This window comes from Tinamus guttatus, unplaced genomic scaffold (assembly GCF_059628265.1).
Source record: "Tinamus guttatus ecotype Peru unplaced genomic scaffold, ASM5962826v1 Tinamus_guttatus_pri_ptg000716l, whole genome shotgun sequence".
In the NCBI taxonomy this organism is placed as follows: Eukaryota; Metazoa; Chordata; class Aves; order Tinamiformes; family Tinamidae; genus Tinamus; species Tinamus guttatus.
The window spans coordinates 3,837,971-3,852,967 of record NW_028289250.1 but is presented as its reverse complement, the minus strand read 5'-3'; the positions used below and the strand labels follow the sequence as shown (position 1 = coordinate 3,852,967).

Below are 14,997 nucleotides of genomic sequence, written 5' to 3'. Positions count from 1 at the left end.
AGATAGAATTTGCAATTACTGTAAATGGAAAGCCTTATAAAGAGATGGCCAGAACTTCGAGCCTTTTTTTTTTTTTTTTTTGACAGAACTATGAAGACATTCTTTTAGTTCACTAGTAGCAATTAGTAATCCTGTCTCCTGTGTCTTAGGCAAAAAGCTCGAAGAAAAAGGGCAATCTTTGGTATAGCTGGAGTTCAGCTTTTGCCTTTGGTAGGCTTCTGTGAGACGGGTACCTTGCCCAGAGCATCATGGTGATGGTTCCTTTTCATCTGTGATGCCAACAGAGCTCGATTTCAAGGGAGGAAAAAAGCAAGTTTAGTGAGATATTTTAGGTAATTGTATTCACTCAGAACAGCACCTTGGATTACAGATAGATGTCTTTAAGTGTGGTCTGCTATACAGGTACCATAGGCTCCATCCTGAAAAACAAGAAACCAGGGCTGGTCCAATGCAGTTTATTGATCTTAAGGTATAAGAAAAATGTCAGCTATGTTGGGTGAATTTAGATAACAGAAGGGAGAAGCACAGGAAGGTGACACAGTGACAGCTGTCCACAGCATTGCAGCAGATACATTCTCCTTGAGATGCTGTAGACTGGTTTTGCAGCAGTAGCCTAAAAGAAGCCCAGACCTGAGGCTTTAAGTTTATATGAAGAGTTTTCATAAAGTTTATTAAGTTTTATAGACTTTGTTACCTCATATTCCTTACTGATATTGCTTCTGTTCCTGTCCAGACCAAGCCCTTGTGACCATTACTAGTCTGTGTTTCTTACGCCAAAAGCACCTGGTCACTTGTTCTAGGGCACCGTAGTATAGGAGATGCCTGGCTAGTTATATCTCGCTAGATACGATGGCATCAGTTGCCTATGTCGCTTGGAAGAGCAAGCTTCTGAGACCATCTACTTGAGACACCTCCTGGTAGAGTCTGGGCATTTTGTAAATGTTGCCTGGGGTTTATAGGTAAAACTTAACTGCAACGCCATCTCAACTGCTGCAGTTTGAAGCTTATAATCTTTTTAGCAGTGCTTTTTAATCATAATCTGAATTCTCTGCAGATTTGTGTGTATTTTTTTCCTTTTAATGATTTTATTAAGTGGAACACTTACAAGCTTTAGCCCAGGTTTTTGTGGCTTCATCCCAAGGAAAGGACAGAGGATGTGAACCCGCTGCTGGCGATCCGTTACAAAATGGGTGCCAGCTGGCAGTTAGGTGGGTGAATTCCCTTGGCCTCGTTCCTGTCAGCAGGTCGCCCACTGCCCTTCACGGGCAGCCGGCGAGGCCTGGGCCGGCCTGTGGCGCCGCTCGGGGCTCTTCACCAGAGAGGCGGCCTGCAGTGCGGGCCGCGCTGCGCGGGAGCTGAGTCAGCCTGGTTTAGCGAGAGTTACAGAATTGCAGGTGGCTTCCAAACGTCTCTCTCAAAAACAACCTGAGATGCAGATTTTGTTCTGTTTGCCTGGTAGCCACTGCTCTTCCCTTGGCTTTGACCTCTAAGTGCTCTCCCACACGTAACCCTGCTGCTCCGTCTGGCTGCTGCCTGGATCCCAGCTGATGTTTCTTCAGTGCCTGCAGGTGCCCGTCTGGCTGCCCAGCCTGCCTCTACGTTCAGCTCGTGAGCGATCACTGACGTGGTTCTCAGCCCAGGACTAAAAACAGGCAGAGGGTGGTTAAAAATGAGGGTACTAGAGCAGCCGTTGCAACATCTTTGGCAGCTCTTTCCTGAAGGAAGCAAGCCTTTACTTGTACCAGAAGCTTGAATAAGGATCCCAGCAACTTTTAGAGTAATGTATGTGGGCAAAGATGCTGGGAAAGTCTGGTTTAGTTTCATAACTTCAGCAGCCAGGAAGCCTGTGGATTTGATACTTGTGTGTCCTTCCTAGAAAGTGCTGAGAGAGCCTGGTTCGAATGCAAAGGAGGGCAGGTGGTTTCTATTAAAGTTGAAACCTTTGTGTGGCTCTACAGGTAACAGAGTTTTACACAGATTTCAACAGCTTTATTGACGGGTTTGGCAGAAATGTCTTCTCACTGAGACTGGGTATTGCTTAAAATGATCTGTTTTGAACAATAGAGGATTAAGAAGAATGTGTTTTCACTCATACTTTTCTTCTCATTTTATCTTTCCAGATGAACATAACGATGTCCAGAAAAAGACCTTTACAAAATGGATAAATGCTCGTTTTTCCAAGGTAACATTAGTTTGAAAACACTTCGGTATTTTTTTTCTGATTCATCATTTTAAACAGTACTGCTAAAATATGCTTTGCTCTTAATTTTGCAGAATGTTCCTAGTAAAATATGTGGGGATATATAATGAAAAAGCACTGCATACAAAGCACTGTAATCTTTCTTCCTTCCTGTCTTTCCCTTTCCCCACGCACTGAAACACTTTGTCTTTCCCCAAAAGTGGAAAAATACTGCATTAGTGTCTTGTTTAACAACTCAAAATGAAAGATTTCATTTGTCATTTTGTTAAAACATGTAGTTATCTGCATGATGGTGTCTGTTGGGTTGTCAGTCCTTGCTTTATGCAGGTTTCTCTCAGTGTATTAGAGCAGATTCTGATCTGCAGCGTCTGTGTGTGATCTCAGTGCTGCTGAATCAGCTCTGCTCACCCACATATTCAGCCAGCCTCAAGCCACAGGTGTTGTGAGCTTGAGTCTTGACTGTAAAGTTTTGTATAACTGTATGCTCATTCTGTATTTCCCTAGCCTTTTTTGCTGTACATTTCTTGTCTTATGTCTCTTTCCTAATGTAGAACTTATTGAGGATACTGTTTTGGGATGGGAAAGGAGATGGAAGATGCTGTAGTATGCTATTTAAAACATGCTTTTATGACACTCTGCTGGCGGCACGTTGCCCATGAGTGCTGTGGCTGTGGGAAGCTTCCTTGGTTTGCAGTTTGAATGTGCAGAGCAACCCAGGCCAGTACCATAAGAAATGGATGTCTTTTCTATCCAGAATGGGGCTGAAAGTAGTGGCCGTGCGGTAGCTACGGAAGCTGCCTCTGGAACGTTGCCCTTTGGAAGTTCTTGGTCAGCAGAACAAGGAAGTTTTACTTTCCTTTCCTTCCTGTGCAATAGGACACTGGGCAATGCAAGGCTTGTGGCCTCAGTTGATTCATCTTGGCCTAGGTTGGTTTTGCCTGAAAGCTGATATTCCTTGTATTTTTGTCCAATGCATTCTTGGCTAGTTCTCCCCTCAGGGGAGGAGTGTGTGTATATGTAACTGCTCATTCTGCACGCTGCCTCCCATTGCTGCTGCATGGAAAATGGGGTAGAGAAGGAATAGACGGGGGGAGGATGAAGCAAAGAGTGAAAACTTGGTGAGAAAAACAGGCCTAAAAGCAGGAGGCATAAAGATGGTATTATCAGAGAAATGGCAGTGATACTGAGAATATGCCATGTGACTCACTTGTACAATACATGACTTTATATTGAAATAGATAAAATCTTTTTTGTGTGTGTTTGGACATCTGGGTGTAAAGTAGCTTTTCCTTTTATAGAAGATATTCAACCCAAGACCTGCTCAATGCCTGGAATTCCCTGCCGCAGCGTATATAGTCTGATGCTAGCTGGATTTGAAATAACTTGCTAACTTCATGGCCTGTCGAACTACCTGAAGCTATACAAGCAGTGTTAATGATTGAAAAGACCCAGATTAAAGGACATACTCCCAAATAATGCTAACCTGAACATGGCTACTTTGCCATGGCAAGATCTAGATTTATGACAACTAGCCTGTTCACATCCCATGGAAATTCCTGTTAGAAGTGAAGTTTCACCTTATTCGAGTCATTTCACATTTATTGAGTCATTCGAGTTGCTTAAAATTCCTTTTCTGTGGAGTAGCTCAATTCTGCTGTTTAGTGGGATATCTGATGCGTGTTGCAGAAAACAAAATATATGTACAGAATTGCAGAGTTCACTCTAAGAATTTTAATTGTTCTTCAAATTAAGTATATTGTAGTATACCTTGATTTGAGTGTGTAAGTTAAAAGGAATTAGCTGACACTCCATAAGCTCTTGTGTACAACCCCCTTAAAATTTTAGCTGTGTATACGTTCTAAATTGTTCGAAATTGATTCAAAGCCATTCAGTCTGTATGAAGGATCTAGAATCAAAAGGATCTAGAAACTGAAATTTCTTACCCTTTTCTCATCAGAAAATAGATAGGTGAATTAAATACAGTTAAGGTTTGAGTCTGCTGTGAGGCCCCACTATCTGCCCTGCACACTTACTCGCTGAGCTATAAATTCTTGCTGCGGTTTACAGTATACAGCATCCAAAGTCGCAAGTACGGAGCACTTCAGCATACTTTTATATTAAGCCACATGAAATTTTCCTTTGTTCATACCCTTTTCTATTGCTCTGTTCACTCTAATTTCAAGAGAGAGATTTAGCACTTTTCCCTGAGATGTAGCTCACCAATTACTGCTTCTAGTTGTACGGAGAGTTCAAGCTGTCGGCCCTTCAAAAGCTATCTTTTCTATCCTTTTTTCATTCCTGTGTTACCTCATACGTTAGCTTTCTCTGTGCATTGATGAGCATAGGCTGAAGAAAGTCTATTCAGTTTTCAAAGTCAAGAGGTCAAGAATGAAGAAGTGCTAGAATTAACATTCCTGACCCATATGTTTTGTTTCTTAAGCCTTTTCTAAGCGATAAGAATTATGTACTGATTCTTCTACAGGATACTGGTTTCATTCACTATTCAGAACTGATTATACTCAATGAATTTCTTTTTCTTCTGCTTGTTGAGTATATGGCCATATACACTCTTTTACTAAACATTGCATTACTAGACCTTGTTCTAATGGTGAAGGCAGTGTTTTCCTTCAAGTTTTCTCTATATTAATAGTTCTTGGATATTAATGGATTTGTTTTTCATACCGTTTCGCAATCCAAGAATATAATCTTTTGTGTTTACAGCCACTGCAAATATAGGTTATCAGAGTAAATAATAATTTTGAGTGCTCAATTGAGACTATGGATAGGCTTTCCAGAGCATTTGACCTTTCAGAAATATCTTTATACAATACAGAGCTTTCACTGAGTCTTCATGTAGTTCAGAGGGTTCCTATCCTCTGTGAATTCAAACAAACTGCCTAAAATATTTGATAGGACTTCAGATAGAACTTGATCAGCATAAAGAAGGGATTTTTAAAAAGATGATGCTTATGTCAGCTAGGAATGGAATAAGTTAGTATCCCAGGAAAAAGATGGAAAGTCTGTTAGATATGAATAGATACAGTATTGCTGTACACAGGCAAAAGGGGATCGAGCAAAGCTTTTCCACAATCAACCTTAACTTTGACAGTCCTAGTCTATCTGTCCATTCTTTTCCCCTTTCCTTATCTGTTATCTACTGACTTCCTTCACTTTTACAGGATTTAATCCTTGTATGAGTAGTTTTGGCTTTGCATGGCTTTGTCTAAGCAATCCTAGTCTTTCCCTTTCTTTATCTCCTTCCAAGAATTGGTCTGTGCTGTCTTTCACGTTGGCCAAGCTTGCTTCCAGCCTGGGTGCTCTGCTCCTCTGGCAGGGGAGGGCGCAGGGTCCTTCCTCTTGGGCCGGATCCGCGGGGCAGCCCGGCACAGCCGGCAGCAGCCCTTAGCGGGGCCGTCACCGCAGCGAAATCTGTCCCGTCCGGCGGGCGCCAACCAGGGCACTTTCTATTCTGCAGAGACTCATGTCTTCATTACCTTTGGGAAGGTTTATTTTTGTGTGATAACTGCATAGTCTTATCTAATTTTTTAGGTAGTATGATGTACTGATTTATTTCCCCCAGTATTTGCTCCTTTTCTCTTTTTTCCTTTCCTTTAATTTTGTTTTATTGTACAGTAAATGTCAGATCCCGTCCTTTTGAAGACATTTTGCCACTGCATTGCTGACTCTTCACAAACCTGTTAAATCTCTGTAATCATCTTGAATGGGCCTGCTTTTGTCCTTAACTATGCATGACCTAGGATACCTGTAGCCATTTTCTGCGCAGGATAATTAGGGAATTTCATATGTTAATCATGCAAGAAGAGAGCAAAAATAACTTTATAATCTTATCTATCCAAGGAGACATCATCTAAGATGCTCTGCAGTCTTTTTCTCCAGTTCAGTCTTGGAGTGCCGTGAGCACTTGTGTTCTGTAGTGTAATTCTTCTGTCTTCCGTTCTTTAAATTAAACTGTAGGATATAGCCTCACTCAGAGAGATTGCCAGAGGTTCTAAAATAATTGGCATTAACCTGAGGAACAACCTGTATGGAAAAGGATTTGTTTGAGCTGACCAAAGGCCTTGAAAAAATCCATTTGTTTGCAGTCTGCTTTTTTATTTCTTAACTAGGTTACTTAGCTCTTAGAAGAGCTCAAATAGTACATGAGTTAGCCAAGATACAGGAAAGTAAATCTCTTCTGTATTCATAGGTTATGAGATAGAGTTAACTAATATATATAATCAGAGTAATAATACAGAGTAATAATTCATGATCTTTCCTGGATTTAGATGCAGTGTGAGAATTGCCAGTTTTCTGTTGCTTCTCTCCCCTTCCCTGCTTTTGGATTCTTCTCTTGGAACAGAGCGCAGGCAACAAAGCCTGGAGAGGTGGTAGGGCCTGTAATCACTCATTTTAGTTGGTGCTCTGGGCTCTGAATAAGACAGTTAGGTCTTATTCATGGTGTCAGCTGGTACCATCCTAGGTGGTTGGGTGGGAGGTGACCCCCTCAGTGCTACCGCTGAGAAAACTCCTTCATGCCTGTGGCCTAGCAGAATTAAGCTACCACTGTGCCTCAGGGATGAATCTTCCTTTCTCCCCACCCCGTTTGTCTGTATGGCATTTTAAATAGCTCTTTCTTTGCTTGTAATTATTTTTAAGCAGTGGTAGTGATATTTAGCTCTGTCTATAAGGTGCTGTGTCCTGTGAATTTCTTTTACTTCTTGTAATGCGAGGTTTTTAGTTTTGGTACTAGTGTTGTGTACTGATCCCACAAGTACTGAGGCATGTTCAGCAAATACAAAACGTGATAGGGCATGTTCAGTTACTGGCTAAACTGCAACCTGGAAAATGTGTTTTATTTCTGTGTGCGGTTCTATAACTCGGCCATGTAAATGATAGGAAAATGGAGAGGAAAAAAATGTAGTTGTGACATTTTAATAATATTTCCGTAAGCTGTGATTATGGTCTGAAATTAGGAATTGGCAAGTTCAGTTTCTATTTATTGATGTAGTTGTTTACTTTGTTCAGTGACCTTTTTGCTTTCTGAATTGTTTCCCACATTGAGTTCCCATGTCCTGATCTCACGATGTAGAAGCACGTGGCATGTTTCTTAATCTGTATTGGTCACGATCAACTGCAGCTCTTACTGTTTGTGTTTGTAACTAAGTTTAAACTCAGTAGGTGGTTGCCATGAATTCTTAGGAAAGTATTTGGATGTGACAAATGGATCGTGTTCTAGTTTAAATGCCCAGTTTGCTCGGTGTTTCTGCATTGTCCAGAAGGGGGAAGTGGTCTTTGTGTTCCAACGGCCCTTTTGACCTATTTACTGAGCATCTTATTAGGCATTTGAGTTACCTCTCAATTAAAATTAGTAACTCTGACCTCATGTAAATGACACTGAAAGATCAGGGGAATGTGGTGGAAAATACAAGCCTCCTGTTCTGTGTATTCTTTCAGGGTGTCTTGGTATTTTCGAGGTGGCAGATGATCTACAGGGAATCAGGGGTTTTCTTGGAGCTGCTCTGAACAGCCAGGACTTATGTGCAGAGCTTCTGTCTCAGTAGCTATTGATGATCTATTGATGATGATGATTGATGATCTATGAGTTGTTGAGGTTGCCTTGTACATTCACCATGAACCTCTTTGCTGAGCGCATTCGTGTGGAAAGGAACTTTCATCCTGGTTTTCATGTTGCTGCTAGGAGATCTGAATCACTGTTACTGCAAAGAGTTTAGGTTTGCCTCTCTCTCATTGCTTTGCTCTAGCATCCTTGGCATTCATTTACTGGAAAAGAGCTAGTTCCAGTAGCATGCCTTCAATGACTCATGATTTGAAGAACATACAAATTCTCTGCTGTAGGTAACTGATGACGTAAGAGAAAATCCATCTGTTTCTAGTTAAAAAGTTTAATGTCTATCCAGTTGCTTAAGTCGGTGATTAACTTTGTATATAATCACATATTGAAGAACAATATATCATCAGTAGTTGTAATAAAATGCTAAAGCAAACAACACTTACATTACACATAACTTGTGTAATATGTCCTGGCTAACAAGAAGTCAACCATGAGGCAGCAGTGTGCCCTCGCAGCCAAGAAGGCCAATGGGATCCTGGCCTGTATCAGGAGGAGCGTCTCCAGCAGGTTGAGGGAGGGGATCCTGCCCCTCTGCTCAGCTCTGTTGAGGCCCCACCTGGATTATTGGATGCAGTTCTGGGCTCCCCAGTACAAGGAGGACATTGAGCTTCTAGAGAGGGTCCAGCATAGAGTGACAAAGATGATTAGGGGACTGGAGCATCTATCGTATGAGGAAAGACTAAGCGAGCTGGGCCTATTTAGTCTGGAGAAGAACAGATTGAGAGGGATTCTGATCAATGTTTACAAATACCTGAGGGGAGAATGTAAAGAGGATGGGGTCAAACTCTTCTTGGTGGTGGCCCCTGACAGGATGAGGGGTAATGGGTACAAATTAAAACACAGGAAGTTCCATCTCCATGTGAGAAAGAATGTCTTTCCTGTAAGGGTGACAGAGCCCTGGAACAGGCTGCCCAGAGAGGTTGTGGAGTCTCCTTCTCTGGGGATCTTCCAAACCCGCCTGGATGCCACCCTGTGCCATGTGCTCTAGATGTCCCTGCTGGAGCAGGGGGATTGGACTAAATCTCTAGAGGTCCATTGCAACTTTGACCACTCTGTGATTCCGTGAATGTCTTGAAAACAGTATTCAGAAAATGAGGCTACCTTTTATTGAGAATGACTCCTTAATTCTTTGATTCCACTAAATTTGTTATAGTTTCACATAAATAATAAAGGGAAAGTTAAGGACCTTCTACTGTGAAACATAGTCAAAGAGCAGCATTGCCTTGCTGTTGTGCTTTTTTTGTTGTTATTTTAGAAGAGAAACTGTAAATGTTGATGGCTTTATCTTTGAACTGTTGTTAGTAGTAGAGACTGACTTTTTAAAGCAAATCTTAGCCGGATTTTGTTCATATCTTCCTGTATTTCCTGGCAAGGAGAGGGATTGATTTCTGCCCAGTCATATGGGTTGGCCTGGATGACCCCTTCTCTGCAATTCCATCACATAGCAGGTAATCCTAGATACGTGCAAGGAAGGGTGAGTCACCGTCTCAAGCCCGATGGGGGTGGCTGGGCTGTGAGGCGGCCACCAGGCGCGCGGAGCGAGCGCGGGGCGCGCGCTCCTTCCTGCAGCGCCGCAGCTGCCTCGCAGATACGCGCCGAGTCACTCATCCCAGCGCCACGACCAGCACCTCGGCTCCGCTTGGAAGGTATCTGAGACGCTGCTGCCGCTGCCCTCTGGGACACGAAGCGACACGAGCTGCGTGTGGTGCCGTGCGTAGCTAGCGAAGGGTCGCAGTGCCCCCTTCTCCCCTTACGTAGCACTCGAGCTGACCCTGAAATGTTTGGAATAAACGCGTTGGTGCTTGGAGCCCTGCTGTGGGTAACGCCTGTGACCTCAGGCGAGGTTGCAAGAGTACAGGGAGCTCTGTTCCCAGATCACCTACATGTTTTTTTTTTTTTTTTTTTTTTTTTCATCTCCTCTCTGTGCCTTACTTTCTCTTTCCTTTCTCCCCTCTTTCCCTTTAAGCTTGTCCCTATTTGAGCAACTCAACTCTTCCCACTCTCAGTGCCAGTTTAAAGCACTTGGGAACCAACACAGCCTCTTTCTGCTAAGTCTATTAATTATGTTCTTTTCTTTTGCCTGTCTTATCAAGCCCTTGTCTCTACTGCAGAGACTCTGCCTACAGTTTTGCTGGCAAAGCCCCCTGGGGTGTGTTGAGTGAAAGGGGCTTCCTGCCAGTCTTGTGTTGCTGTCACTACTAACATAAACTGAGCTGAGAAAAACCTCCTTCTGCTGATCTAAGTGCTCAGTGAGGGCGTCTTTGAATAGTTTACAGCCCAAACCAGCACAGTTCTGGTACTTGGAGTGCCCTTGACTATCTCCTACACTGCTGTCTTTGTAGTGTAAACTGCGCCCTGTTTTGTCTTTGAGAAAGGACCCATTATCTGCCTTGTATTTGCTTAGCACAGTGTGGGATGGTTCCCTGAGTGCTTAACAACATAACCATGACTAGCAATTTGCCCTTGCTCAAGGGCTTGGTGTGGTTTGTCACTGCCACTCTTACAAGCGAGTACTTAAGTTTCTTGACCTGTCATCTTCAGTGATGAAATGCTTCTCTGCACCATGTGTTGGCAGAGGCTGAACTGCCTGGCACTTTTGCAGTGTTTAAGTATTTAGAAAGTGAGTAAAATAGTTAGCTCTGAAAAGGTGAGATTTAGATTGCCTTAACTCTAGAGATGCACTTATTTTATATAGGACAGATACGTGCCTGACAGTGTATATATGTGCTGCAAGTTGAAAGGCCTCGGGAAGCATAGTAGTGATTTAAGGTGTTTACCAATGATATGAGGTCCGATTCAGTCTGTTAAACTGTTTGGAAATCCTTCATCCACTTACTGGGCCAGGCTTGGGTTAGGCTAGGAGGGCTAGGAAGAGGGGTTCAGGCTGTGCAGTGGCTCCCTCCCGGCTCCAAACTCTCTGCACACAGCCACGGTCCCAGCTGGCTCTGCTCTGCGTCCCGCCTGTCAAGAAATGCAGTAGCTGAAATGTGGCTGTATCCCTTTTCCCGTAAGGAGACGGCTGTGGTCCCAGCAGCGTGTCCCAGTGCCGGGCAACGCGTGGGTACAGGAGAGGCAGCGCTCAGCTGTCTGCTGGCATGGCCCAAAGCTGTGCCTTGCCTTCTCTAGGGAAATGACTGCATGGAAGTGTCTCTTGGAACCTTTTTTTAGATATGTAAAATGTCAGCCCATCTCCTTCCCAAGCTTGGTAACATTTATGAATGATACAGCTGTCAGAAGCTGGGCTATGCAGCTGTCCTTCCTGGAAAAGGAAGGAAAAAGACTTCTTGAAGCACGTGGGGCTGCGGCCCAACTGCATCAGAGGAGATGGGACTGCAGCGTAAGCTAGAGCAGGGAGCAGTGCTCGTCCTGCCTCCACGCTGGGCCTCTTGGGTCGCAGCTCACACGTGGAAACGTGGGTGTGAAGGGAAGGAGCACGTGGGAGGCACAGTGACCGAGCAGCCTCCGCTGCCGTCGCAGCCGCGGCTTCGGCTGCCGCGGCGCCGCTGCGCACCGGTCCCTGGTCCCTCCGGAGAGGAGCAGGAGCCTGCGGAGCGGGTGTCCCCGTGGCTGTGCTGCAGTGGAGGTGGGCATGGGGTGGAGAGGCAGGTGCTGCAGCCCCTTTAGTCTCCTTGTGCTTGTAGGAATCTTTTACATGAACTGACGCCAGTCCCATAGATAGTGTTTTTCTACATATTAATCCACTAGATACAGAGGTTTCTAACATTGCTCCATCTGTATTTGTTTTGAAGATAATCGATACTGTAATAAACTGAAAATGAGTAGCTTAGATTTCCAAAATAATTTAATACTCTTCTGGTGACTCTTTAAACAGGCAGAAAGATGAGGGGCTCTGATGGTCAGTGAAATGAGAAACCATTCTCTTGAGAAAGGGAATCTGAATTATTTCTGCTGTCACAGCAGGGTACATTTCTCATGGCTGGGATACATCATGACCTAACAAAGTGAAAGACTAAAAGCAGGAAGCCTTACAGTTTATTCTTATGCATGTAAAGCGAGTAGACTGGGAATGAGGAAAGAACATTGGATACCCCCAACTCCTCTTGTTGCCCTGCATTACGTGCAGAGCCATCTCTGCTTTTTCAGTAAATCTTGCTCCTGTTTGGTGAAGTTCTAGAACTAAAGTATCAAACTGAACTGAGGTTATATAGCTTTAATATTCTCCTCTTTAGTATTTTCAGTCTTTGTGTTTTATATGTATATATGCATTTTCTTAATAAGAAGAGATAACTTATTTTAGGAGTTGTATATGCTGAAGTGGAGTTTAATGCGATAAGTATGTAGGTGAAGTATTAAACTCTGTAACTAAAAAAAAAAAAAAAAAAAGGTTGTTAAGTGTAATATCTATTACAGAATCACAAAATGAATGATGCTGGATGGGACCTTTGGAGATCATCTGGTCCAGCCCCCCTGCACATGCAGGGTCACCTGGAACACACGTTGTGCAGGATCGAGTCCAGGCGGGTTTGGAAGGTCTCCAGCAAAGGAGACCCCACAACCTCTCTGGGCAGCCTGCTCCAGGGTTCTGTCATCCTTGCTGTCAAGAAGCTTTTCTGCATATTCGCATGAAACTACTTGTGTTTTTGTTTGTGTCCGTTGCCCCTTGTCCCGTCGCTGGCCTCCACTGAAAAGAGGCTGGTCTCATCCCCTTGACAGCCTCCCTTAAGGTATTTTTACACACTGATCGGGTCCCCTCTCAGCCTTCTCTTCTCCAGGCTGAACAGCTGCAGCTTTCTCAGCCTCTCCCCATAGGAGAGATGCTGCAGGTCCCTGATCGTCTTTGTAGCCCCACGCTGGCATCTCTCCAGTAGCTCTATGTCCCTCTTGCACAGCATAGCCCAGGCCTGGGCACACACTCCAGATCTGGCCTTCCCAGGGCTGAGTAGAGGGGCAGGATCACCTCTCTTGACCTGCTGGCAACACTGCCTAATGCTCCCCCACTACCATTGGCCTTCTTGGCCGTCAGGGCGCATTGGTGGCCCATGGCCAGTCTGTAGTCCACCCGAACTCCCAGGTCCTTCTCTGCAGAGCTGCTCCCCAGCGCCTCAACCCTTCCCACCTGTACTGGTACAGGGGGTTATTCCTCCCCGGGTGCAGGACCCTGCACTTGCCTTTCTTGACGCTCAGGAAGTTCCTCTCCACCATCTCTCCAGTGCCCTCTGAATGGCAGCACTGCCCTCCCATGCATCAGCTGGTCCTCTCCGTTTTGCTGAGGGTGAGCTCTGACCCTTCATCTGTGCAGCCATGAATAAATTGAGCAGTGTCCCATGGAGGACACTGCTGGGCACTGTTCCAGCTAGACCCCACTGCTGCTGACAGCTCGCTGAACTCTGCCCTTCTGCCAGCTCTCAATCCACCTTGCTGTCCACTCATCTGACCCACACGTCCTGAGCTTGCCCGTGAGCATGGCATGGGAGAGAGTGTCAAAAGTCTTGCTGAAGCCAAGACTGCCAGCATCCACTACTCTCTCCTTATCTATCCAACCTGTCATTCCATCATAGAAGGCTATCAGACTGGTCAACCAAGGCTTGGTGAATCCATGCTGATTACTCCAATCACTTTCTTGTTCTTCACGTACCTAGAGATGGCATCCAGGGTGAACTGTTCCATCGCCTTTCCAGCGATGGAGGTGAGGCTGACCGGTCTGTAGTTGCCTGGGCCTTTCTTCCTTCTTGCCCTTTTTGGAGAGCGGTGAGACATCGCATTTCTCCTGGTCCCCATATACCTCTCCTGTTCTCCTTTCAAAGATGATGGAGAGCGACCTAGCAGTAACATCCACCAGCTCCTTCAGCACTTGTGGATGCATCCGTCAAGGCCTGTGGGTGTCAAATTTCTCTAAATGATCTCTAACCCAATCCTCCTTGCCTGAGGGAAAGTCTTCCATTCTGCAGCCTTCCTCTCATGTCTCCAGGGCCTGGGATTCCTTAGGGCTGGCCTTAGCAGTAAAGACTGAAGTTAGTCAGATGGCCTCTCACCAAGGCAAGTGAAATCCATAGGCTCTCGCCGTGAAAGTTATTCTCCTTGCTCTGTTGCTTTGTGGACATTTTATACCATGAACTGTGGAAGAAGTTTCCTTGGATGTTTCCTTATATATTCCTGCACTGCTGCCCCAGCATGCTTTTAAGTTTGGATTTAAGCCTGGTCCCTTGTGCTTGGAAGGTAATAGTTCCACTTGGAAAGTGGCAATATGTAATGTCAGGGTATAATCAAATACTGGAATTTAATATTTCTATACTGAGTGTGAAAACTCCGTGTGTGTGTGCAAATAAATGTATGACTTGTGAAAGGCATGGGAGAGTAACTTTGTGAAACTAATTTAGTATCAAAAACTGGGGCTGTCATCTGTATAGTCTTAAAAAGTCACCTAAGGTCATCCTACAGCCATTCATTTAGCGGGTCTCTTTTGAAATGCTGGGTTAAGGTTAGGTTTGTGTCTGCACAGCAGACTGAAATGCTGCTCTGAAGCTCTGGTTTGATAGGAATGCTTTTACTAGTATCAAATCTTTCTAATAGTTCCTGGTTTTCATTAAATTTGATGCTTAAAAGAAACAGTCCATATGATGCTCAGGGGTAGGCAGCTCTTTGCCAGAAGTGGGGTTCAGTGAGCTCTCTATTTTGTTAGTCAGAGTTTGGCCAATAGTAATGATGTCTGGGAAAAGGGAGGCCAGCGAAGGTTTATGTGACCCTAATTCAGGTCATGGAAGTGAGGACTTTGACAGCCTTCTCTTTGTAGAGCAATGTTACAAAACCAAGATGATAAAATACGGTAGCATTAGAGTCTTAGGAACTTTTTAGGTTTTTTCTCTTCAAATTGGCACATCCTTGAGATGCTCAAAGCAGCAGCTGAATCGATGCGCTGGAAGCCTGTGGGTGATTATACTGAAGCAAATGCCCTTGTGCAGCTGCTGGCTGCCTGTGTGCTTTTTTACCCCTAACGCTTCCTGGTGTTAACTTTTCCCACGTTAACTTTCTTGGAGGCCAGCAAAAAGTGAGATTAAAAGGGAAGGTAGAAGGTTAACGTTATTCTGCTATCAGGTACCACCACTCTTGTTCAGGGTCCCTCCACCCACAAAGAAAATTAATATTAGAAGTATATAACTTAGAGGAAATGCTTTTGTTTCAAAATATATTGCACATTTTTATCTCC

The 14,997-nt window shown here is 44.3% G+C and overlaps 1 protein-coding gene across 1 annotated transcript in view; it reads left to right on the top strand.

Moving 5' to 3' along the window:
- UTRN (utrophin) overlaps window positions 1-14,997 on the top strand; it is a 303,290-nt gene that overhangs the window by 19,537 nt on the left and 268,756 nt on the right. The window contains exon 2 of the mRNA XM_088537058.1: window positions 2,121-2,182. Coding sequence (XP_088393184.1) covers window positions 2,121-2,182 — 62 coding nt within the window. The remainder of the gene's footprint in view (window positions 1-2,120; window positions 2,183-14,997) is intronic.